Raw genomic sequence first — 24718 nt, 5'->3', positions numbered from 1 at the left:
TTTCTGTTGTGAATTTTGTAGAAGTTTGTGTCGTATGAAAAACAACCATCTGATAAAATGTAACACTTTGTCACCCATAATTAGAGTGTGTTGTGAATGTGTTTAGGCAGCCTGAATTGATCATTCTCTGTAAGGATGAGGCAAAAAGTTAAGATCAGTCCCCAACTATATTCTGTTTCATTCTGTAGTTTTATAACAATATCTAATAATTTGTACGAGAATCTCACTTATTAACAGAGATGAGGAGGTGAGGTTGTAAAGAAATGGTATGGAGGGCAGGGATTTATTCTGACAAGGTGAGAATGAGAAACGCATCAGTAACTGCAGGCAGGATACAACAGACAACGGTATCAGTGGGAGACAGTGAGTTCTAGCACAGTATTGTTTCCTTGAGGTGAGAGAGGACTAGTGTAAATAAACAGAGGTCTGCGGAAAGATCACTTGGCACTGGCATTATGAGGGTCGGTAGGGAGTTTTCACTTGCAAAGGGAAACGCATATCAATAGATATATAGCTTGTATTCCTGATCAGGAGTATTTGCATAACTCGATCAAATCCCATTGATTGCCAAACCTCTGCACACATGCTGGGATGCAAAATGTGTAAGTGCAATGGCTGGTAAAGCCGGTAGAGAAGATTCCAGTCATTATAGGCCAGGTATAATATCAGTGCACGCCACTGAGTGTAGAAAAACAGCACAATGGGTTCAGCACCATTAAACACTCCAATTGCAGTTGCGAGCTGGTAGTCCATAACACCACAATGTGAGCTCAGAAATCCCGGTAACTGAAGCAAAAGATACTGTGACCTCAGTCTGCAGCATGCAGCTGTGAAAGCATTATATGTGTATTGGGATTGTTCACACATAGACCATAGATATAGTACTGAAAAGCTGACACATGCAAGAAAGCTATGGATTGAAGATGTTTATAAAAGCAAACACCACCTAATCTATGCAAGGTTTTTTTAGACAGCACCATACCCATCTGGCCCCAATCCCAAGCACTTGAATCCCTTTCTGCAACTAGCAAGCTATAAATACGTGCATGATATAGCATATATCAGTACAATCCACGCAAAATATGCATTTAAAAAATATAACTGAGATGGTTATACCAGGTCTACTCAATTTGTTACCGATGGGATCTACCGAATACAAGTGCTGAAATGTTTCTTAAAGGGGGGGTTTCTTTCTCTTGCTTTATTCGACATTTTATGTGTGCATCCTGTGCGTGGCAGAGAACATTAAAAGTAAATCAATACTCTGTACATAACCAACACATTCTTATTTCTCGTTTTTTTCCCAGTAAAACGCTTTGCAAATCATGGATACAAGTCCTATGAGATGCTTTATAAGGCAACTAAATGTGATGACACCAACCTCCTGAAAAACTTTGCTGACGCTTTTCAAAGTTCTCTTGGCAAAATGGTATGTTAAGAACTGCTCTCTTAAAAGTTCCAAACCCCTAACTTAAGTTATTTGGCATACGGGGGCAGATTAATAAAATCCCCTAAATCATTTTTCGTCTAGTGAAAACGAAATGCTTTCATACACTGGAAAAACTACATATGGTACAATACTAAATCCATAAAATACTGTTGAATTTGTACAAACTACCCATAACATATATTAATACATGGTTGACGTTTGCTGCTAAGCAATGTGTTGTCTATAAATCTGAGATGCATATAGTATACCACAAATATTTAACTCTGACTATGTAAGTTGGGCCTACTGCCTGTGCCAATGCTGATGTCAAAATAATTTATTATATTCATGTTACACCAAAAAAGTCAGATTTAGGCTTTATTTAATATCGTATTTGGGCATATACTCTTTTGCTACGGCAGAAACTCTGCATGGAGAATAGCAGTAGCCTTTTCCTTGTCGCTGCAATGGTCTGAAATGTTCAAAGTTGCATGGAGTGACAGGAGAAAATAACCGTACATGACTGATGTGTTGGATGTCCATGGATGGTTGATCTATCAGCCATGTAATGTTTGTGTCTGTTAGAGTTGTGATACATAAGTACTCCGATGGAAAGATGTGGCAAAAAAGGAAGAACAACTCCTCTCCAGCAGCACTGTTTGTCAGCGCACTGATGTAAATGACATAGCTTGTGATTGCCAGTGCAGGGCCTGTAATAGAGTCAATATCCATGTACTGGAGCATTCATGGTGACTGGCTTTATTACAGACACTGTGCTGTCAATCACACTGTACGTATGTGCAAAGTGCCTTTCATGAGCAGAAACTGGGACCTTGAAGAGCAGAACCTGAACGAGCAAAGCTGATGGACCCATAATGCACAGCTTTACAGAAGGGCAAGTCTAAAAAACGACTCTGGATTGCTGGTGTATGTGTGTGTGTGTTTGTCTGTGAGCATATGAGCATGTGTGTGTATGTTATGTGTGTGTTTCTGCAAAGTCATATGTGTCACAAGTGTGTCTGTGTGAGATGTTGGCCTGTGACCACCAAGGGTACAATGTTGGCTCAGGTAGAGTTGTGGTAATTATTGGCACACTGTAGGCACCAATGGATGGATTGTTCTGAACGGCATAATCAAGTAATTCTTTTCATATTTTGGGCTTCCATGGTCTGACAATAACCACTCCTTGTATAGAACTGGCTCTAGAATACCAGATACCCGAATCCTTAAGTAGCCTCCCACATATTCCACTGTGTATGTGTGTAGATAGGCTTTATGGTCATGGTTTTCGGGCTGCCGGCATGGGAACAGGATTGACTGTGCTAGTAATGGTGCATTAGTAACTGGAAAGCACTTGTATGACAGCTACAATCCTGGGCAGCATGATGACAATCCTGAGTGGCAGTGCCCTGTGCAAGAGGTCAAAGTGGTAACCAGTAATGCACAGGACTAGAGGGGGATGGGAATAGGGATGGTCATGTGTAACAAGCCGTGACAATTCTGGTTATAACTGTCAATTTAGAGAGGTCAGAGAAGGCCTTGCCCTAACGGAATATTTCTGCATTGAGATAAATTATTTCATTTCCGTTGTTCATTATTGTATTTAAACAGGTCTGCAAGTAAGAATTAAGAATAGTCGTACAACTTCTTTCTGACTAACACTGACGTAATGTTGATGGAATAGTGGCCTATACAGCAGTTGATTTCAACTAAGTCAAGATCAGGCCTTTTGGAATTATGTTGTACTGTTTCTCGAGGACAGGTAGTATGCTGATGACTACTGAGACTGAAAGGAGAACACAAGGCTTTCATGTCAGAGCAAATTCTATTTTTTCCCCACAGACAATAGCACATACCATTAATCTTTTTAGGTCGAAAATTATCAAAGTTCCACAGCTTCTTCATGACACACTACATTCTATGAGATTGCCTAGTGCCTGTTAAGAATAGATGTAATTTCTTTGAGTCATTTCTTCTCAACATGACTCCAAGGGGCTAGGGATGGATGTTGACAAAGCATACATACATTATATGGAATGATTTCTTTTGTATGAATATAATATTTTTTGTAAATTTTAGTTTTTCACATTTGTTTATATGGTGATTCTTTTGAATTATTGAAATCCATTTTCTATTTAATTTTTTGTAAATTTAGCAGTTTATTTAATTACAAATTCTATTTGTATATTAATTATCATCATCAGATTGAGATACTGTAGGAAGCTGGCCTGGTGTGTGGTGGGTACCTAAGGTTCTTACACCTTATACCAGGTCCCAGTATCCCCTATTAGTGTAATGTAGGTAGTGTCTACAAGCCAGGCTCTCTAGAGGTAGCTGTGGATGAGCAGCCAAGGCTTATCTAGGAGACATGCAAAGCTGATGCAATACCACTGTAGTCACACAGCACTTACACACATGAAAGAAAACACTCAGACCCTCATTACGAGTGTGGCGGTCTCAAGACCGCCACACTCGCACTGGTGGTCGGACTGCCTCAGACAGGGTGGTCCAACCGCCTCAGACAGGGCAGTCCGACCGCTCTATTTTGACCATGGCAGATGGGCCACGGCCCGACTGCTAGCACCACCAGGTTGCAGCCTGTCGACAGTCTGGCGGTCTCAGCGGTCACAATCTGCAAGGGTAGCACTGCAGGTAGCGCTGCCCTGGGATTACAAGTCCCCTTTCCGCCAGCCTTTGCATGGCGGTCTCACTACCATGCAAAGGCTGGTGGAAAGAGGGTGTCGGGGGCCCCATGGGGGCCCCTGCACTGCCCATGTACTTGGCATGGGCAGTGCAGGGGCCCCCATGGACAGCCCAGTCACACATTTAACTGCCCGAATTGCGGACAGTGAAATGCGCGAAGGGTGCTGTCACACCCAACGCACCACAACATCGATTATGAGCCGGTGGAAATGTTGTGGTGAGTTTTCTGCTGGGCTGGCAGGTGAAAACTCTTAATATGGCAGGCAAAAGACCTCCATTACTGGCGGTCTTTTGCCTGAAAGGACCGCTGAAGTTGTAATGAGGCCCTCAGTGTTACAAAAATAAAGGTACTTTATTTTAGTGACAAAATTACCAAAAAGTATTAGAGAGGCAAACCCCCAATAGGAGGTAAGTAACACACTAGATATGTACACTAGTAATCAGTAATAGGTATAAGAAGTGATAGAAAACAGTGCAAATGCAAATAGACAAAAGTGACCCTGGGGGAGCCCAAACCATATATTAAAAAAATAGAATGCGAATGCAGGACCCCCACGTAGGTAAGTAGAATGTGTAGAGGGAAGCTGGGGATACTAGGAAACCCCAAAGGTAAGTACCCCAGTTCCCCCTAGCAACCAGGAAAAAAGGAGTAAGTTACTGGATTTTCCCTAAACCACCCCAAAGGAAGAAAATGAAGAAAGTACAAAACCCAGACAAGACTGCAAGAAACCAGCAATGGATTCCTGAAGAGAAAGACCTGTGGAACAAGGGGACCAAGTCCAGAAGTCACAGAAGAGTCTAGTGGGGGCAGGAGCCACCACCCACCCAACTGTGGTTGTAGGAGTTGGTCGACGGTAGAACGAAGACGGTCAGGAATGCAGTCATGGAGTAGGTGAAAAGTTCCTGAAGGATGCAGTCGACATCCCTTGCCAGATGGATGATTGCAGTCATTCAGTGGGGTAGAAAAGCCATCAACAAGCCTTGTCAAAGGCAGAAGTCGGGTGAAGCAAAGGTGGAGTTGCCGGCTGACCGGCAAGGTCCAGGAGGACTGAGCCTATGGAGGGAGTCCAAAGGGAACAGAGAGTCCACAGAAGAAAAGGCATCCCTCATAGGAGACCCACTGGATGAGGAACCAAGAGTTACAGTAGAGCCCATGCAGCACAACTGAAGAAGGATCCCACGCCACAGAAGAATTACGCAGAGAGCTGTGCATCACAGGACAGAGTGTTGGGGGCTGGGGCAATGCAGAACCTGAAGATTCCTCGGAAGAGATACCAGCAAGACTTGCTAGCTGCAAGAGACGTGGTGCATGGAGGTACTGTTCTGCGTGGAAAGGCAAGGGCTTACCTCCACCAAAGTTGGTCAGCTCGCAGAGAGGACCAAGAGAACTACTCTGGACCACGACCCATGATGCAGGATCAACGCAGATCTGGTTGAGAGGAGATCCATGCAGCTGGTCGTCATTGCAGTTTGTGCCTGCGGATGCAGGAGAGTGACTCCTTCACTTCAAGGGAGATTCCTCCTTCCTTCTCATGCAGCCTGAAGACTTGCTGTTCTCAGAGGATGCACAGCCGAGGAAATGTTGCAGAAGCTGGAATGAGCTGTAGAACCAATGTTTCAAGCAGAGTCTTCATCATGGATGCAGATTGTCAGTTCATGGAGGGTCCAGTCGCGATTCCAGTGGCTAGAAGTTGAAGTAGAGGTTGCAGAGGAGTCCTGCTGGAATCTTGCAAGCCAAATCTGAGGTCTCACCCAAAAGAGAGACCCTAAATAGCCCTGAAAGGGGAATTGTTCACCTAGCCAGGTGACCACCTATCAGGCGGGGGCTCTGACATCACCTGCCTGACCTGGCCACTCAAATGCTCACAGAGGTACCTGCCAACCTTGGATTCAAGATGGCAGAACCCAGGGAACCTCTGGAGGAGCTATGGCACCGCTCCTGGTGTGGCGATGGATAGACGAGTGGTCACTCCCCTTTCCATTGTCCAGATTCGCGTCATACCAGGGACTGGGGGTTCCTGAATTGATGTAGACCTGTTTATGTGTGGAGAACACCATATGTGCCCTTCAAAGCATACCAGTGGCTTGGGGAGGCTACCCCTCCCAAGCCATGTAACACCTAGTTACAAAGGGAGAGGGACATCCTTTGTTCTGCCTTCCTAGGCTTGAGCTGTTCAAGCAGCAGGAGGACAGAAACCTGTCTAAAGGTGGGCTGCCCGGAAACCTCCAGAAGGCTGGTAGGAGCAATGCTGGGGGTCCTCTAAGGAGCCCTCAGAGTCATAGAATCATACTTCAGAGTTACCATTTTGTAGCTGGACATATCTAGTGCACGCATAAAATGATATCCCAGCACTCACGAAGTCCAGGAAAATTGAACTGGAGTTTGTGGGGGCACTTCTGCTAGTGCAGGGGTGCCCTCATACACAGGCACTTGCACCCTGTCCTCTGGGCTACGAGGGCCTGCCATAGGGGTGACTTGCAGTGACCTGAGGCAATGACCTGTAGTGAAAAGGGAGTATGCACCCTTTTACGCAGGCTGCAATGGCAGGCCTGTAGCTATACTTTGTGTGGGCTCCCCATGGAGGGCATTATACATGCTGCAGCCCCTGGGGATGCCCTGGTACCCCAATGCCCTGGTTACCTGGGTACCATATACTAGGGAATTGCATGGGGGCACCAGTACACCAAATGTGGGGTGTAAATGGTACAAGTAACCAAGTTTGAAGGGAGAGAGCATAATCACTGGGGTCCTGGTTAGCAGGATCTCAGTGAACACAGTCAAACACACTGACAACAGGAAGAAAATAGGGATAACCATGCCAAGAAAGATGGTACTTTCCTACAGATACTAGTCCTATTTGTGGGCTTGATAATCAGACAGCCATGGATACTATAATGGCATATTTGGTGTTATTCTTCTATATTATTTGCAACTGCAATTTCTACATTCTAAAGTGTTCACTGTGTCCAATTGTTGGTACGTGTAAATGACCTGAACAAGGTTGCAGAGTAGTCTTAACAACATTTGTTTGTAGTTTATTTAGCTTCCTTCTAGGGGTCGAGCCTGCGCTAGCATGCACTTGCACCTGCGTATCGCTTGTGAGATGCTGTAGTAGTTAGAAAAGGGCTCGGAGCCCCGTCCATGTCACGTCAGTGTCTTTCATTGGTTCGTGGGCTTGCCTTTTAAAATCTGCTTGCTTTCATTAGTGGAAAGCATGCATACATCATGCCTTTTCCGGTGATTAGCCCTCCTGGAGCGCAGCAACCAAGTACTGAAAACATAGGAGGCTTGCTGTTTTCCATCTGGTTTGTGGACTACTTTTTCTCTTTTTTCGCAGCGCGATCTCGCTTGACAGAAGTCAAGCACTTTGCATGACATCGACCCTGTTACATAGTTAATTGCACTTTTACCGGTTACGTAGATAATTGTACTTTTGCCAATATGTTTCACTACGAGTGGACTGTAGCAGCACAATTACGCTCTTTTTTCCATTTAATGAGACAAGAAAAGTCCAGTTGGGCGTTTACAACTGCTAATAGCTCTAACTCGGAGAAGTGCGAGACCCGTTGCATTGCAAATTCTTGTTTATTTTGCATGTGGTCCCCCATTCCTAGATGCTCATCAAGTGTAGTAGTCCTATCTGTTTAATTCACCATAATGATTCTCAGTAACTTTAAATAGGGGCACATCAATGAAAAATTGCTGCTAAGTTTGAAGTAATTAGTTTGTATATGTTTTCTCAGAGTTGTTTCGATGGATGCCACCATATAAAGATACCCACCATCATTATTTATGTTTTCCTTGATAGTGGATACCATGGACAATTATTGGCATTTAAAAATAGTTGAGGATTCATGAGCCACTGCTGAGCATCTGGCTATCAAGATGGTCATTGAGTTTGAAAAGCCTAGAGGTGATCAGCAGGATCTCAGCGGTAGGTGGCACAAATGCTGCCATCCAGCATTTCTGCAAGAAGCGGGCAAGTGTGACACCCACAGTGGGGCCCTGGAAGTGGTATGGTGACCAAATAATACTGTTGGTGTATCAGCCTTGTAGTGTGAATCAGAGATAATAAGAGGGTTAGTAGGATGCTCTATGTTTAGGGCCAGAGCAGAGCTATGTGCAGTAGAGATAGTCAACAAGGAAGCCAGTGAAGGGACTCACAGGCAGGAGGACAAAGCGGGAGAATCCTGAATTGATGTCAAGAGCACTGTCACTTATACGATATTGCTCTGCAGGGTTCAGTTGGTGGAGAGGTGTGACAGCATCTGAACGTAAGATGGCTGTTAAAGAGAAGGAGCAAATATAGGTAAAGGAGTGCTAAGGAGAGACCCAATGGCAATAAGAACCTGCTAATTCTAGTATGTCGTCTTTAGTGGTTGCCATGCCTCATTGAGCAGTAGCAGTGAACTATGTTCACACTTGTGTTTATTAACACGGGGGTGAAAGAAGCCTGGATCAGATAAGCTGAAGTTTTAGTGGACAAAAAGAAGGGCAGACACTAACCTCGATGCTTCATATGGTATTAAAACCAAACATGTGAACATGTGCAGTCATGGACTAGTGTCCTTGCAGATCATTTTGGTTTTGAGTGGAGTTCTCCTCAATGTCAAGACACAACATCTTGTTGATGCAATCATCCGGACCCAAAGGCAGAAGTCTGAGCTACAAAGTAAAGCATCCCCTTCAACTTCACCATGTCAACCAGTCTTGCTGGGTGTGGTGGTGGTAAGGGGAAATGATAACTTGATTTCCTTCTTAGAACTTTTTAAACAGAACCTTGTTTCCTATCAGCAAAAGGTTACAATGTGGATAGGTTGGAAATGATGTGCCATGATAAGGACACCATTTACCAAACTCTCAATCAAGATGAAACAAAATAAATATTTTTCATATGCCTCTTTATGGGTAACAGCAGTAAGAGTGTACCCAATTGTAGATCTGTCTCTTTTTCAGCTTGTATTTGTTTTTAAAGTTATTTCTAATTAAATATAAATGTATGCTAGGATAATTTACTTTACATGGGTCTAATATTGATGCCTTTATGTTTACAGGTTCCTACGTTTTGCAATGATGTTGATGACATTGATTGCAGACTTGAAGATTTGTCACAGAAGCAGTGCCTGGAATATAATTATGATTATGAAAATGGCTTTGCAATTGGTAATTTATTACTTTAGTGAACATCACAGTAGACTAACATATGATGTTAAAGAAGAACGCAAATAAGAGTCTCACTTTTCCTGTTCTTACACGTATGCTAGTCACTTAATTCCTCTCACTAATACTTGGTTAGAGTGCAAATGTCGGACTAGCGCATATCTTGGACAGCCTCTCCTTATAACTGAATGAAAAGCGGTGACATTGCTTGCCATCCGAAATGTTCACTTTTTACGAGAACTACGATTAATAGGCAGTGGGGATTAAAGCAATTTTACACACCCTACACATAACAATATTTAATTCCCTTTAAAAATGAATAATCTGTAGAACGCACACCTAAATTTAACTCTAAAACTAGAACGTACACCTAAATTTAACTCTAAAACTAAGTTAAATCAAATTACCACTGCTTTTGTTGTCATTAAAGTACTGTGGTATTTAAGCTAATTTCTCGTATAGGTGTCCATCACCTAAATCAACATTTCAAATACATTATGTGTTCTGTTTTTGGCAGCACAGCCTCGGCCTTATGCAAAGAAGTGGATAAACACTTTGAACGTCTGTGGATCAGAAAATGAATAATAAATCCTAGCATTGCGTACATGTTATCATACTGATAACATAGGATGACATGGGGAACTATGTGGGAGCATCAGCCATAGCGAGGAAAAGCATGGAGGGTTCCGTAAAATAACAAGATATAGCTTTCATTTTAGACTTAAACTTAACAAATGATGCATGAATGACTGAAAATTAAATGTTGGGATGAAACACACATATATCTTGTGATCTGAAGAAAGTAACACGGTAAGGAAAAACAAATCCCTCTCAATCTCTTCCTAGCCTCTTCGCAACAATACCCCTCTTTATGATAACATACTCTGGCTTCTACTTTAATTGTGCCCTTCTGCAATATTCACCATGATTAGGAACTTGTGTTTCAAGAACGTGACCACCTGCTTAACAGTCCCATCTCCAAACGCCTTATTGTCTAGGGATTCCTCAATATAATCCTCATTAGCCCTGCCCCATCTGTTGTCCTGACCTCGCTGCTCTCTGCCCACCACCTGCTAGTACATACCCACTTCCCCCTCATTCTTGCAGGCTGTAACCTCCTGCCTTAACCGACAAACCTCAGTGACTCAGCTCATTCTTTCCTGATCCTCCAGTCTTGCCAGATGAAAATGTATATGCATGCCTACAGAAAATTTGAATGTTCTCTTAAATCCTCCCCCATCTCCCTACACCTGCTGTTTCAAACAATCTGGCATTCCTTGGGCATTTTCAGCCTTGTATTGGATACAGTTTTCAGTGCCTTGTTTTCATTAGGCACATTCACTACCAACTCACTGTTTCCTCACCCCAGAAATATAGTAAACATGCACAAAATGAAGACACCACATACAAATTCTTCTTTGCTAGCAAGGTCAAACACTTCAAGTAATTCTTATGTGTGCTTCTGTATGCCATCTTCCTCCTTTGAAAAGCCATTCCCATCACTAAAGTATTTAATTTTTACTGCTGCCATTTTAAGAGTGAGTTAACATGACAGAATGTGGACCATTTATCTGCCGGACCTACACATAACTCTGCAGTAAGTACTAAAACACACTAAGCTGTCTTATAGATCAGGCACAATTCTGGAGGAGTGCATTTAAAACACTGTACATTTCTATGCAGGGAAATAAAAACTGTAGGATCAAAAAGGTGCTAATGCAAACTGCAATATTTGTCTCATTTAGTCTTGTGGACACATGCTTTGTAGCCAATTTTCGCTTATTCCTATGACAATATACTTTACAAACATGCAACAGGATCTGCTGTGTATTCGTGTTATACTTTCACATCCAACTTTATCACTTTAAAAGGAGATATTCAGAACCGAAAGAGATGACATATCACAACATATCACAGAGATCTTAATAAGCTGTAGCAACAGTAGGGGATCCTAAGAAAACTTCCTTCAGTAATAACCATAACTAATCAACAATAGTGAAAGTATGGAAAAGTTCACCTCTGCCCCGGATCACCAACTTATCCCGATAGACTGACAGGTCCTACAGAATATGATTTCAGTGCATTAAATATTGGTGCCTAGTCCTGCTCCTTTGACCTCTTACTCTTATCCACTGTGTAAGACAGTCTTCCAAATGAAAAAACATATCCAGCTCTCTGCCTTTACTGAGCAAATGCCAAACCTGAAATAGTCTAACAATCATGGCATCATTAGCTGACTACAGCCGGACTGTGCCTACATTAGCTAGGACATCCGCCACAAAATGCAATCTGGAATTGTAAGGTAACACAACATCTCCTATCGTGTCGCCTGTTAGTCTTTCACTACTGTTTCATCTCTTCAGATCCTTTCATCTTCTCCTTACCTTGATCCTCTTCCTTCTTTCATTGCCAGTTGTCTAAAAATAATGGGTAAAGTGATCAGGATTGGAGAAGATATGGCCAGTAGTGAATGAGGTCCTGCACCCAACTACAAATGAAAGACACACAACTTTATAATCAAGGTTATTAAAACTGAAGCAAGCATCTTGTCACTTTCTCAATTTGATGATATACTTTGAAAGTATGGTGGACAAAATATTTGGTGCACTAGTATCATTGAATGAAGTAAGTTCGTTATTATAATTGAGATGTGACTTAATTCATCAAAATTAGACTAACCACTAATTTAAAATCCACTGTACATTTCCTATTATAGTAGTGAACAAATGATATCCAATGCAAGTTGCATATTTTCAAATCCCAATAGTGGCATAATATATAAGCATTTTATAAGTCAGATTTGGATGCGGTATGGAGATGAGACTTTAGGCTTTTGGTTTCAGGCTACTAAGGTTTTGATTTAAAGCCCAATGGAAAAGCGTGACACAACAAGAACTCCCCAGTCAAATAATGTTTATGCAATGTGATTGCTAGGTTTTCACAGCTGACTAAAATGGGGATTCATGCGTGCAAATGTTTTGTGCCTGTTTAGCATATTTCATTAAGTATTTCCTTTTCAGCTCACTGATACCTCAAGCTAACAGTTCATGATACGCTTGTGTAAAAAATTGTAGTGAGCACAATTGAAATGAGTCTAAATCTGAGCACCACAAAAAAAACATGCAAAAATATTGTGTCCACTCTTTGATCTGCCCTAAAGAAGCTTATCTGTTTCACCAGGGTTTCCAGTCATCCCTTTTGTTTCTTTGGTCTATTGAGCTGTCATTCACATCTTAGTTCTGCCCGCCATACCCTACAGTGTGGGGTAATGAGTCAGCCCTCTTGAGCCATTGAATATTTTATACTGTGAGTAATGGCATTTTGCCTGATCAACTATGCACAGCCACCTGAAAAGGAGCTTTCTTCAGTGCCAGAGAAGATGTGCCTGGGTTGCTGGCAGGGGCCGCTCCGCCACTAAAAGAGAGGAGTGTCATCCCACTGGATTGTGGGGAAAGGAAAAATAAAATGATAATAACATGATGTTATTTTCTCTTTATTTTTCCTGGGGGTAAGGGGTGGGGCAAGGCTAGAGGGAGGTGGCCAGAGAAGGGCTTTTGCTGCTAAAAGTGCACATGGTGCTTTGGCCGGCCATGTTCGGCCGGCCAAACAGTCATGCGCACTTTGCATGTTCTCTACTCTGCTGTATTGCACAGCCAAGTCGAGGCTCCCAAGGCTCCCATTCGCAGTCTGAGTGGCAAAGCAGGCCGCTCAGACCAATCACAACACTGCTGTCAGTGTCATGATTGGCTGGGAGGCTGTGTGAGACAGGAAGGAAGAGGACGAGGACGGAGGGGAGACAAACAAGTCTCCCCAAAGGTAAGCTTTTTTTTAAAAATGTATTCTCCCATCTCCCCCCACCAACTCCCCTCCTCCTCAGTTGAGTGGCAAACACCACTGGTTGCTGGGCCTCTCCTTTATTTTTATTTTTGTGCCATTTTGTGCATGCTGCAGGCCTGTCTTCTCCAGTGCATGTTTGCATCCATTCAACTCAAAATGAGCTTGAACAAATTCTATGTAAAAGTATGCCTTTCCTTCCACATGTTCAAAATAGTACAAGTAAAATAGATACTTAGTGAGTTGTCTGAATGAACCAGGTTGTGGTGATTTACACCATTGAAGAAACGGAAAGTCTTGTTTTATGACACCTTATTCTCTAGAGTAGATGCTGATTTAATAAATAACATCTACATTCAATTCATTCATATTTGTACATCATAACACTTTGTGTAATTCAGAAAACTACATGCATCAGATCTTGTTCATATGACAATTAATCTTGTATTTCAATTATTTTTCTGTTTGTTTGCAACAATTGCAAGGCCCAGGAGGATGGGGAACATTGGACCGGGTGGATTACACCTATGATGATTTCCTCGACACGATACAAGAAGAACAAATACAAAAGCATCTGGAAAGTGCCCCAAAGACCGCACCCTTACGAGTCAAGCGACACAGGCGAATTTCTACTCCTAACACAGACCAAAAGATCAAACTGATTTTCAACATTACTGGTAAGATAAAAATATTAGTATCAAAGTCCGTATTGTTGAGTCTGGATTAGAGACTGATAGATGTACCTTTTCATGTCAAATTGTTATGTTGTTATGTTATCAGATACACTCAGATACATCTAGTGTGGATGTGCAGTTGTGCGGATGTAGTCCGATGCATAATATGTCACCCATGTACCAGACAAGTGATGCTAATTGAAAAGTAAGGGGTTTATTTTCTGAATAAATACAAACAAGTTAAAGAATGTTAAAACAAAAATGTATAGAAATATGTCAAATTTACAAGATGATAGGGGCATTTAACACATTGCAGATGAGGTCCACATACATAAAACCTTAAAACCCTGATTTAGGAGTGCCTAACACCACTTTACACTGCCTTAGCGTCATTTTTTATTATGCTACGGTGGCTTTTTCCCTGCAAATTCTTTACTAAGTGGAGCAATGCATGCATTTGTAACCCTCTGCGCTACATTACGCCTGCGCCAGGCATAATGTTTGCAAAGGGGGTGATCCCCCATAAGGGGGGCTGAAAATATAGCGCAAAGAACTCAGTGAGATTTATTTGTGTCATTTATTTTGTCACTTTTAACCCCTGCTCAGAGCAGGCTTTAAAAGGGGGCACTCCATTGTTTACAATGGGCCCCTGTGTACTGTTCAGGTCATCGCCAAAATGTTTGTGCTAACCCTGAACAGTCCATCAATAGCGTAAAAAATGTTGACGCTATTGCCCCCTGCCTTGAGCCATGGTGCAGTATATCTTAGATACGGTGCACACATGGTGGCGGTAGAGGAGTGCTAATGGGTGCAAGAAAAGTGGCACTGCACTAGGTGCAGTGACACTTTTCTTAAATCTGCCCCAAAATATGCAGCGGAATTTGAATTTGTAATGTAAATACGTGGGTCCAGGGTGGGGTTAATGTGAACTTCAGTGGATGAGCAGAGTGGTTGTGACACAAAGAAGTAATACTGATGTGAGAACTGCATAAGGCCCATTCACAAAGAGACAGTATATTTACGCACGAGTAGGCACATACTGTACCTCACAAAGGCATGTGGCAATCAATTTGTATTGATATAAAATAATGCGCCTTGCTAGGTCTTTATTTCTGGTTTTGTTTAATGGGCAATTTTGATGCTTTACTTCTCCATCAATATTCTCTGAGGCTTCATATACAGAATTAAAGGTGTATTAGCTAATGTGAAACCAAAAAGGAACTACACAGATATTTTTATTGCCCACGAAGTAGCTTTCAGATCCAAACCATTTAGTGTTACTCAGGAAATAAACAAATCATTCAAAGTCAGAGTTCATATTATTCTTCCTTGTTAAGACTGAATTTAAGCTGCACGTTATTTCATTTGTAGTTACTTGAAGGTGAACGACAGAAAAAAGTAACAGAATATTTTGTTTTTAGCTATTAGTTCTAGTCATTCTGTCATAACAATTGACACCTAATCCAATTATGTTCATTTTCAATAAAATATCTTAAAACATTTGAAAACTTCACAGATCAGGGCCTGAAGGCCAATCATTTGTTTGGATAAATCTCACAGAGTATTAAAAATCTTACTTCGTAGGAGTACCTCAGTCAGCAAATATATTAATAACCACGTTTTTACCTCAGTTAATTGATCAATCATTATAATCTTATTTCCTCCTACACTTGAGCATTGTGATCGAAATACCATGTGCTGCTTCTATCAATAAATAATAAATAAGCAATTTGAGGTTGCCTAATCTAACTAGGACTTAAATCGTCTGACTCTTTTGGGGTTAGCGAGACACAAAGCGAACATCCTTCAGCGGAGTTTGTCAGCATTGCTCCTTTCCCACGGTGCCATTAACTCAAGCTCACGTTGTATCATGGTAACAAAACGCCACAAGCTACTCGTGCTTACACGTCATTGAGATTCCCAACTGCGTCCATAAAGATGTGCATTTGATAGTACATGTCCTAATCAACATACTTATTTTGTATTTAAATTTTTTTAAATTTCATTAGCATTTGCATATATGCTGAAATAACGTGAGCTTATCCCTGGTTTGGCTGCTTACATAAATATGCACTTGTTTTGATTTCAGTTACTCAGTTGGACAAGCAAAGGGGGTTGGTTTCAATTTAAGATCATGGGGCACAGCAGCTGCTTGGCACAAGGGCACATGAGTTGTAATGACCCCCCTGCATTCCAGTTATGGCTGTCATTCTATCGACACCCATTGATGGAGGGCATTTTACTTACTTTTAATAAAACCCATGACATCTTAGCAACATCCCGAACACAAGTCTCGTCAGGGCATCCATCATTCGTAGTGAAGGTTTCATTTCCCCCTAGAAGTAAGCTGGCTCAGAAAGAAGACTTGCATTTCTCTTCAGCAAACAAACGGAGTGTGTGAGGCTAAGCATAGAACTGGCTAAGAAATTAAACCATACAGTGCACCACAGTGCACCATATTGCCATGTGCAAAATCTGTACCGCAAATTAGACAGTATATGAATTGTCTACTGACTTCCCCACAATTAGGTAACTCTCAATTGCGGGCCTTACCTCCTTCCTTACTTTATGCTTGATCTCGATTGAAGGATTGTAAACACGACCCACCCTTGATGCTACGGTACCTTTCCTGAATAACCCAGGAAGTTCAGACAAATACAGAATAAGGTGCCAAAAAGACCCGAATTCAAAAATGTCGGGAAGAATGAAGAGCACACCATAATAGAGAAAAATGGGCAAAGACAAAAGGGACTGGAAATGCAAGAACCGTGGATCTCGCCAAGATGTATTATCCCTGTGCTTGGCTACACAAGAGGAAACACAAATACTCACCTTTAAATGGTGCTTCTCTAGTAGCATCTACTGTCACGATCTGGAAGAAGACTCCTGCCATTGTAAAATGGGTAAAGATTCATAAATCAAAATGAAACACACGAAGGGTATAGTACCAAGACAAAACAAGTGTCGCTCTGCCTAGATCTCAACCAAAAATATGAGTAATGCTAAATATGCAAAACACAATCTAGGGAACTCGCCACGCAAAAGGGTCAGTTACACAGGTATAGTCAATTCCAGGCTTCAGGGAAGTTGGCAAAAAGTAAAAAGGTTTCATTCCTGGCACAATGTGACACAGGCAGCATGGAGCAGAATTCTCCTTACATGGTCGTTTTTCCGGAAGCAGTGCAGAGAGAAGTAGAATGTGCTAAATCGACATTCACATTCCAATAGCAACCTATAGCATGAGGGCGCCCCACAGGGAGCACACAGGCCAGGGGAAGGATTATACGCCAGCAGTAATGGCGTTCTGATACTGAGACAACATGGAGCGAGGGCATCTTCTGTCCTCACGAGGTACATGTAAGGAGAGCATTTTGTATTGGTATTGCTAAGAAATAGGAAGTGATTGCTATCATCTTTGCAGCAATATCAGTAATAGGAGCAAATGCGCAAAGGGGCTAGTGCAACTGCTCAGTGGTGTAAGGCAAAATGGTGGGTCCACGTTACAGAATGTGATATCTCACAGATATTCATTGACATTGAGCTTAAAGGGTTGCCTCCTAACGGTTTGGGGGCCCCCATGCTATGCAGGGGCTGCAACGTCCCACGTTACGCACCTGCAAAAGTTATCTTAAATATTTTGCTGTCTATTTTGTGTACATTTTAACAACTAGATAGTAGGCGATTTTAACACCCATTTTTCTGATTTTTTTTTATCTCCTAGCTAGTGTACCATTGCCAGAAAGAAGGAATGACACAGTGGAATCAGAAAACCAGCGACGGCTCCTTAAAACCCTGGAAACCATCACAAACAGGCTGAAGAGAACTTTGAAAAAGGAGCCCATGTACTCCTTCCATTTTGCCTCTGAAGTTGTTGTAGCTGATAGTAATTCATTGGAAAGCGAGCAAGCCTTCCTGTTCTGCAGGCCCGGCACCGTGCTTAAAGGCCGCATGTGTGGTATGAGTAACTACTGGCATCTTTTTGTTTCCGTGTCCAAGAACATAGATACCATGATCAATGACGCTTGGGCCCATAGTTGTGAGCGGCGGTGACGTGTCATATATTGCTGTCTTTTACGACCCAGTCAATTGGATTTAAGCTCCATTTTATTTACTTACCTGCATTAGGGCTTGTCTCATCCTTGCTACTCCACTGTCTTCTAGGAATTTGTGGTTTAAAGCACTGGAAGACAGTAGTCAAAAGCAGAAATTCAAAATACCATGGCGTTTTGAGGTGCACCAGGTCCCACTCAGAGCAATGGAATCTGCAATGATAAATCTTGTTGTACAGTTGTATGTTAAGATATCAAGGTCAGAAGTATCACACTCCACTTATACTGCACGGTATTGGCTTCCAACATATTGTCAAGGAAAGCATATTTTGGGGAGTGTATGTGTTGTAGTTTAACTCCACCACTTCTTACTTTTACAATATCTTGGTCGTCGATATTGTGCAGTGTGTATAGGTGCAGGTCCATATAAGAACCTTGAATCTTTTGGAAGAATACTATGGAGGTTCTTGAAAGAGCCCACTATATTTCAGTTTCTGCATGCCAGCCAAACAATTTTGGCATTGAGCAAACAAGGCAATGTTGACTTCTCACGAGTTTGAACATTACAACAGGTAACTATCTCAATATAAACTAAAATTCTTTTAAGTGTGTTTGGTTACATAATTTCCAGTACATTTTCATTACTTTGGAGGGTCTCAAACACTGTACGAAGGGTGATTTCAGAAAAAAAACTGAGAAGTTGGCTTATATTCTGTTGTGGTGGTTCTCATGGTTCATAAAGGGGGGGGGCAGAATTTACATGCAGTAAAAGAGAGAACCAAAAGCATGAATTTGATTTAACTGCAGTGTAAGAAATTAGAGGCAGAAGAAATTATGTGTGGCACCATTCGCCTCTGTTGTGACAAATATTAATACTGCATTGGCCTGAATTCACATTTTCTTACTTTTCAGTTAACTGCCCTGTGGGCACGTACTACTCTCTTGAACACCATACATGTGAAAGTTGTTGGAAAGGAACCTACCAGGATGATGAAGGGCAAATGGAGTGCAAAAATTGTCCCCCTGGAAGTTACACTGAATACCTGCACTCCAGGAGTATCTTGGAATGTAAAGGTGAGAGTGAGGCCTCTTTGGAGCTCATGCCTTAGGATATATTCAAAATGTACACCTATACTTTACCACAATTGATATAGCTCAGAATTGCATTTTTTCATATTTAATCTGTTGTTCATAAATATTGCATTGTTCTCGATAAGATATTGAATGTTAAATTCCCAGCACATTTCCAGTGATGCTCTGGGAGGTCACCAGGTCCCTTGCTGTGAATACCTGTCTGTCTTGCCTGCTAGAGCCGTCTGCTTTGCTAGATCAAATGCACCATTATTAAACTGCACATATATTACATTAGAAATCCATATGTGGGACATTGCTTTCCAAACTGCCTCTTAGAGGAGTGTCATTACTTAGGGTCTTAGTATAAATGCCCCAATGATAGTCAAAGCATTGGTAACTTGAGAGAGGAAGAATATTAACCAGTATAATGAGGTGCATGCTCAGAAAGTGGAAATTACTAAGGGAAGCAAGAATACTGCACCTGTTTTCCATGAAATTCCTAATTTCGCCCCAAAGTTGCACTGAATTAGTGTCTAGCTGGAACACAGAGATTCTGTGTAGTTACTGCAGATCTGCACATGTCCTGGGGCTCAAGATTTTAGCAACCTGAAAAGGCGAGATACTTTCTCATGCATTTGGAGCAGAGATGCTTGGGTTTTACTGGAAATGGTGATCAGAAGACCTTATCAAGTCAATGGAAACAGATTTTTGTGAAGTGATAGCAACATGTAGTGTGACTAAGCACATTTGAAGCCTTGGTTGGGATAGGGTGGACATTTTTCTAATCACTAGCAGCTTTTCAAGCCTCAGAAACAATCCCACAAATAATGCATAATTCATGCACACTGACTTCATCTTGTAACTGAGGGTGAGCATGAAATAATTTCGTGAGCAGGAAGGGAAAGATCATTTTCAGATTTTAAGGTTCATGCCAATAAAGCAGTGTGTAGCCCCAACAATCCTTTTGCATCAATGATATAGCATATTTTTTGGTTTTAAAAAAAACACAGCCCAAACGTTTTCGTTGGTCATTTAAATTGAGGAAAGTAAACATAGCAGTTGCTGTGTGAAACTACAGCCTTTGGGATGTCATTCTGGATTAAACTACATTCAGTTACACTGTCAGAGAATCTGAGTTAACTAGCTCATATCTATTCCAAGCTATGAGGCACACATGGCTACTCACCGGTACTGCAACATGCTCTCATAGAAATCGGTGGAGGCAAGAAATAATACCCTCACCACACAGGGAAAATAGGAAATACACGGAAAAATATTTTTTATGTTTTAATTTAATTTTTGTTAAATCTTATTCATTTTAATAAGAATTTGGAAAATAACAACAGATAAGTTTTAGCTACAATCTAAAACATACACTCCAAAAATGCTTCAAACAAAGGCAACATGCATGCTACTGCATGAGGAATAGAGTGAATAGTCAGGCCTCTGCCACATCACTCAACAGGAGAAACTTGCTACAGCATGAGAGTCACACACAGCCTGCCTACATAGGGAAGCAAGGCAAAGACATTTTGTTTCTTATAATGCTGGTGAATATCTTTCTTGCTTTGTCCCTCATTTTGATGAACTATTATTTGATAGAAGATTGGATAGGATTTGATAGTAGAGAAAAGATTTACAGGCAGATGGTAAACATCTTTGGCATGTTCTGTTAGGCATCATTGCTAGATTCTGCTTCTGACATGGATGCAGACTGGGAGCAGGAGCTCAATTCACCTATTAGCTGCCCTCAGACAATATCTCCACATGTTCAAATAACGGTTGACCTCCATTCCCCACTCGCTGGTTCTTTATAGAGGGACAGTGAATCCACCTTGGCCATCTCACAGGCAAGCCAATCATGATGCTTGTGACAGGTACATCGAGAGCAGAGTGCATCAGTTTATCATCTTGCCACAGTCAGTGGTACTTCTGCTGTAGCTGTTGATCACAAAGTTATATATATGGGGACTGTTTGTTAGGATGGTAGTGTATTGAGGACGATTGTAGATGTTTGATCTCTGGATGGAGATGTAAGAGGCTGTGCATGAGGGACATATGTGTCATGTCTGCCTATCTGTGAATGTGGGAGAGTACAGTTTGGCAAAAGTGGTGATCGCAGAACTAATTGCCAGAAAGTGGTGTTAAAATGTTACCTGACCTTACACTGGGGGTTCCCTGAAACAGGCATGCCATGTAACAGGTCAGAGTTTACAGTAGCGAAGACATGTTTCTTGAGGATGTGAAGGTGGAAATTTATGTGAGGAGAAATACACATGCAGATTTCCCTTTGTTATTTAGGCTTTGATTGCTAATCTGAGGTTTAGGCTGGAATGGAACAACTATAATTTCCTAGGGACTGTATGTTAAGAAGGAACAAAAGCTCTAGATGATTAGTAGGAGAAGCCTAGGATTGAACAGTAACAAAATAGCAGAGAGTTACAATTAGGCCAGGAGGACATCATGTCAATCATTGACCTTCAGCAGAAAGTTACTGTAGAGTCTACTAAATACAATCTCCAGGCTGACCGATTGTGTGTAAGGAAGTTAAACTGACGTAAAAAAGTGTGGCAATGAAGAAGTACAATGCTTGCCAGAACATTAGGAATCACCGACAGGTTAATTGAATGAATATATGAATGAATGATCATTTTGTATAAAAGTAAAAAACATAAAAACAAATAAACCTGTAATAGAAACAGATCTCCCTACGTCATTGAAAATAAAATCACATCAAACATAGCCGTACTTAAGGATGATGAACATTTCATATCCTCGCTGAGAACGAATATAGCACATGGCATAGACGTGGTTTAATCAAGCATGTTGTGCTGTTTGCAAGATTCTCCTGTTAAATAGTATATAGGCTTTTAAAATTTACCAACAAAAGACATATAACACTGATATTTTTTTAAGATGGGTAGTTATGTGTGGGAACTCTACTATGGTGATGATCGTTCTGATTTTGCCCCTTTGAAGCAGTGTACTATGGCAACATCTACTGTCGTGTACCCTGCCTCGAGAATCATGCGTTTTAAATGCTTACACTTCATTGAAAACAAAACAGTTTTCATCTTACGTTCCTGGTGATGAGAGTGACACTGGGCCTCCTTCCAATTAAGCTGAATTTGAATGGACACTGTCCATATCAGCGGCAATCTTTTACTGGCTTCCATTGCTCTCGGATACCAGTGTGTTGTGACCAAAATATCGACAAGTGTGTATAGATTTTCTATACCTAACTCCAAATATGCATACCTTTAGGATATATATATTTTCAAGGTGCGTAGATGTGGAATTAAGAATAGTAAATCTAAAACTACCTCTGTGTGTGTACCTCTTTGACATTGTAAATTTCGATATTTTGGTCACAATATTGTGACTACTCGATATTCCTGCTTCAATATTCTTAACTACTATCATAAACAAGCATTTGCAATGCAATGGGTCTCGCGTTTCCTCAAGTTAGAGATATTAGCGTTGTAAACTCCTAAACAGACTTTTCTTGCCACATTAACTGAAAAAGAAAAGTAATACAATTTCACATAAGGTAGCCGATTCAAAGTGCTAAGCCATAAGCGTGAAGGTGACTAATCAGAACAATAAGACCGGTCTGGTTTCACCTCTGCATAGTAAAAAAAAAAAAAAAACACAAGTGCAATTGCGCTATGTAAAACCTTGGATTCACGAAGGAGCACTAGGATAAACAATAGAATTAAACTGGTAGTCATGAAAAGCGCTTGATTAGTGCCCAGCAAAATTGCGCTACCATACGATATAAAAATAAAAAGTAGTCCAGGAACCATACGGAAAACATGGAGCTCCTATGCTTTCTGTAGTTGGCTGGTGCTCTCGAGGAGGGCTAAAAACCAGAAAAGGCATGACATTTGCATGCCTTTCATTAATGAAATCAAGCGAATTTTAGAAGGCAAGCCCACGAACCAACGAAACTGATGGGCGTGACATGGGTGTGATTAAAAGCCCACAGAGAGATTACAACAGGGACAGAGTGCTTGCGCGCTGGACCCTAAAAAGGTTGTATGTCGGAACAACGAGTGCTTCAACCACCATTGCCTGAACAACAAGGTCGGAACAATGACCTTGTTGTTACCACTAATGCCTTTACCACAAATGCCTTAAGAACGATTTTTCGTTGTAAAGGCATTCCTGGTAAAGGCATTAGTGAACGGCATGCATGGTTCCATCATGCGTCCCACCACCCCTAAAAATCACCGCAACCCCCCCATCCCCACACCCACCCCAGCCCCCCACCCCCAAAAGTACCACAACTCCATCCACCCTCCCCTAAAACCTAAAGCACCCTTACCCCCACCCCTAAAACCTAAACCCTGACCCCCTTCCCTCGCCCCTAAACCTTAATCACCCGAGCCCCCACCCCACCCCCCAAAATGAAAAATACTCCGACTCCCCACGCCCCCAAAACCTGAAGCACCTTAACCACCAACGCCACCACTAAAACCTAAACCCTGACCCTCCCCTCCTCCGGCCCTAAACCTTACTCACCCGAGCCCCCCACCCCACCCCCAAAAAAACAGCCCCAGTCCCAGCCCAACTTACCTCCTCCTTAATCGCGTCAACTCCCTTCTTCTGTGCCTTAACCACGCATGTATGTGGTTCACACATGCGTGGTTAACGCCATAAACAAGGAAGTCGTGGAAAACGAAAGCGTTGTTTCGCTTTCGTTTTCCACGACTTCATTGTTCAGGACTCATTGTTCGGGATGCTTCCCCCGTAAAAAGGATGGGCTTGCCCATCTTCTATTCCAGTGGTTTATTTGTAAGTAAAAACACGCCAATGCTCAGATCTGTCTTCTGACCCACACAACAGCTACATTTAAATGTTTGAGCACAGAATACTGAGGCAGCGTAATCCGAAAGCCATGTCGGGACTCTTTAATCCATTTACAGCCACCCCCTGTCCCTTCAGCTCACTCTTTCAGCTTTCTGCTTTCTCCCTTTGTGTGCTTTTCCATCTTTCTTTTCTTTCACCTTCCCATATGTGTCTTTTGCTAGCAGTAATTACCTGATGCAGAAAAATGCTTGCTGGACTTCACAAATAAGTTCTGGTACCCCACACCAGCAACCACTGGCTCAAATTAAGCAGTGGTCTATCTAAAAAATCTCTGAAGGGCTCTAGCCACCCTCAGTTTTTATCGCTGCCAATGAGCAAGATGCTGTTTTGTATATTAGAGTGAAAGATGAGACTAGTCTACAGGTAGATCTTTTCTCATTGTAATCTGATTTGATTTAAATACATGGAAAATGTAAATACAGACATACCAAATGGTGTAACTTTGATGTTATTCAAGTTTACAAATAAAATCATAAAAGTCATAAAATATTCCTGATTAAGAATCTCTGGGTGTGGCAGTAATCTCCATTAACCAATAGGTGTAATAGACTGTAACACCACGTTATTTGCATATGTTAAACTGCTTGAATTTACATTTCTCAATGTTATAGGGAAGTTGTCAACTAAATCTGTCATGTAAAGGAAGAATATCAGAAGCCAAAATCCTGCCTTGCTTTAGGTCATTTGTTGCAACTATCCATGGAAACTGGCATATCTTGCTCGATATTTTTACTCTCTCCTGGATTTGGTTATAAACCTCTGCGACAATCCTTTGGTTCCCACTGAACTCGGTCTCAAAATCTATTGCAGCACAGTAGGCAATAAAGCAGACATTCATTTTTGCATTATTTTATGCCAAAAAAAGTTAAAATCATGAGGCTACTTCTAGTGGAACAGTTCTGAAAAATATTTGGGTTGAAGC

General features: G+C 41.6%; 1 protein-coding gene across 2 annotated transcripts in view; it reads left to right on the top strand.

The window, feature by feature from the left end:
* SVEP1 (sushi, von Willebrand factor type A, EGF and pentraxin domain containing 1) overlaps positions 1–24718 on the top strand; it is an 881565-nt gene that overhangs the window by 397657 nt on the left and 459190 nt on the right. For both annotated transcript variants that reach the window (XM_069240886.1, XM_069240895.1), the window contains exons 13-17: positions 1308–1429; positions 9188–9296; positions 13613–13804; positions 17523–17756; positions 18763–18924. In XM_069240886.1, the coding sequence (XP_069096987.1) occupies positions 1308–1429; positions 9188–9296; positions 13613–13804; positions 17523–17756; positions 18763–18924 (819 nt within the window). The remainder of the gene's footprint in view (positions 1–1307; positions 1430–9187; positions 9297–13612; positions 13805–17522; positions 17757–18762; positions 18925–24718) is intronic.

Source organism: Pleurodeles waltl, chromosome 1_2 (assembly GCF_031143425.1).
Source record: "Pleurodeles waltl isolate 20211129_DDA chromosome 1_2, aPleWal1.hap1.20221129, whole genome shotgun sequence".
NCBI lineage: Eukaryota > Metazoa > Chordata > Amphibia > Caudata > Salamandridae > Pleurodeles > Pleurodeles waltl.
The sequence above is the reverse complement of the archived record's forward strand: the minus strand, read 5'-3'. Positions and strand labels throughout refer to the sequence as shown.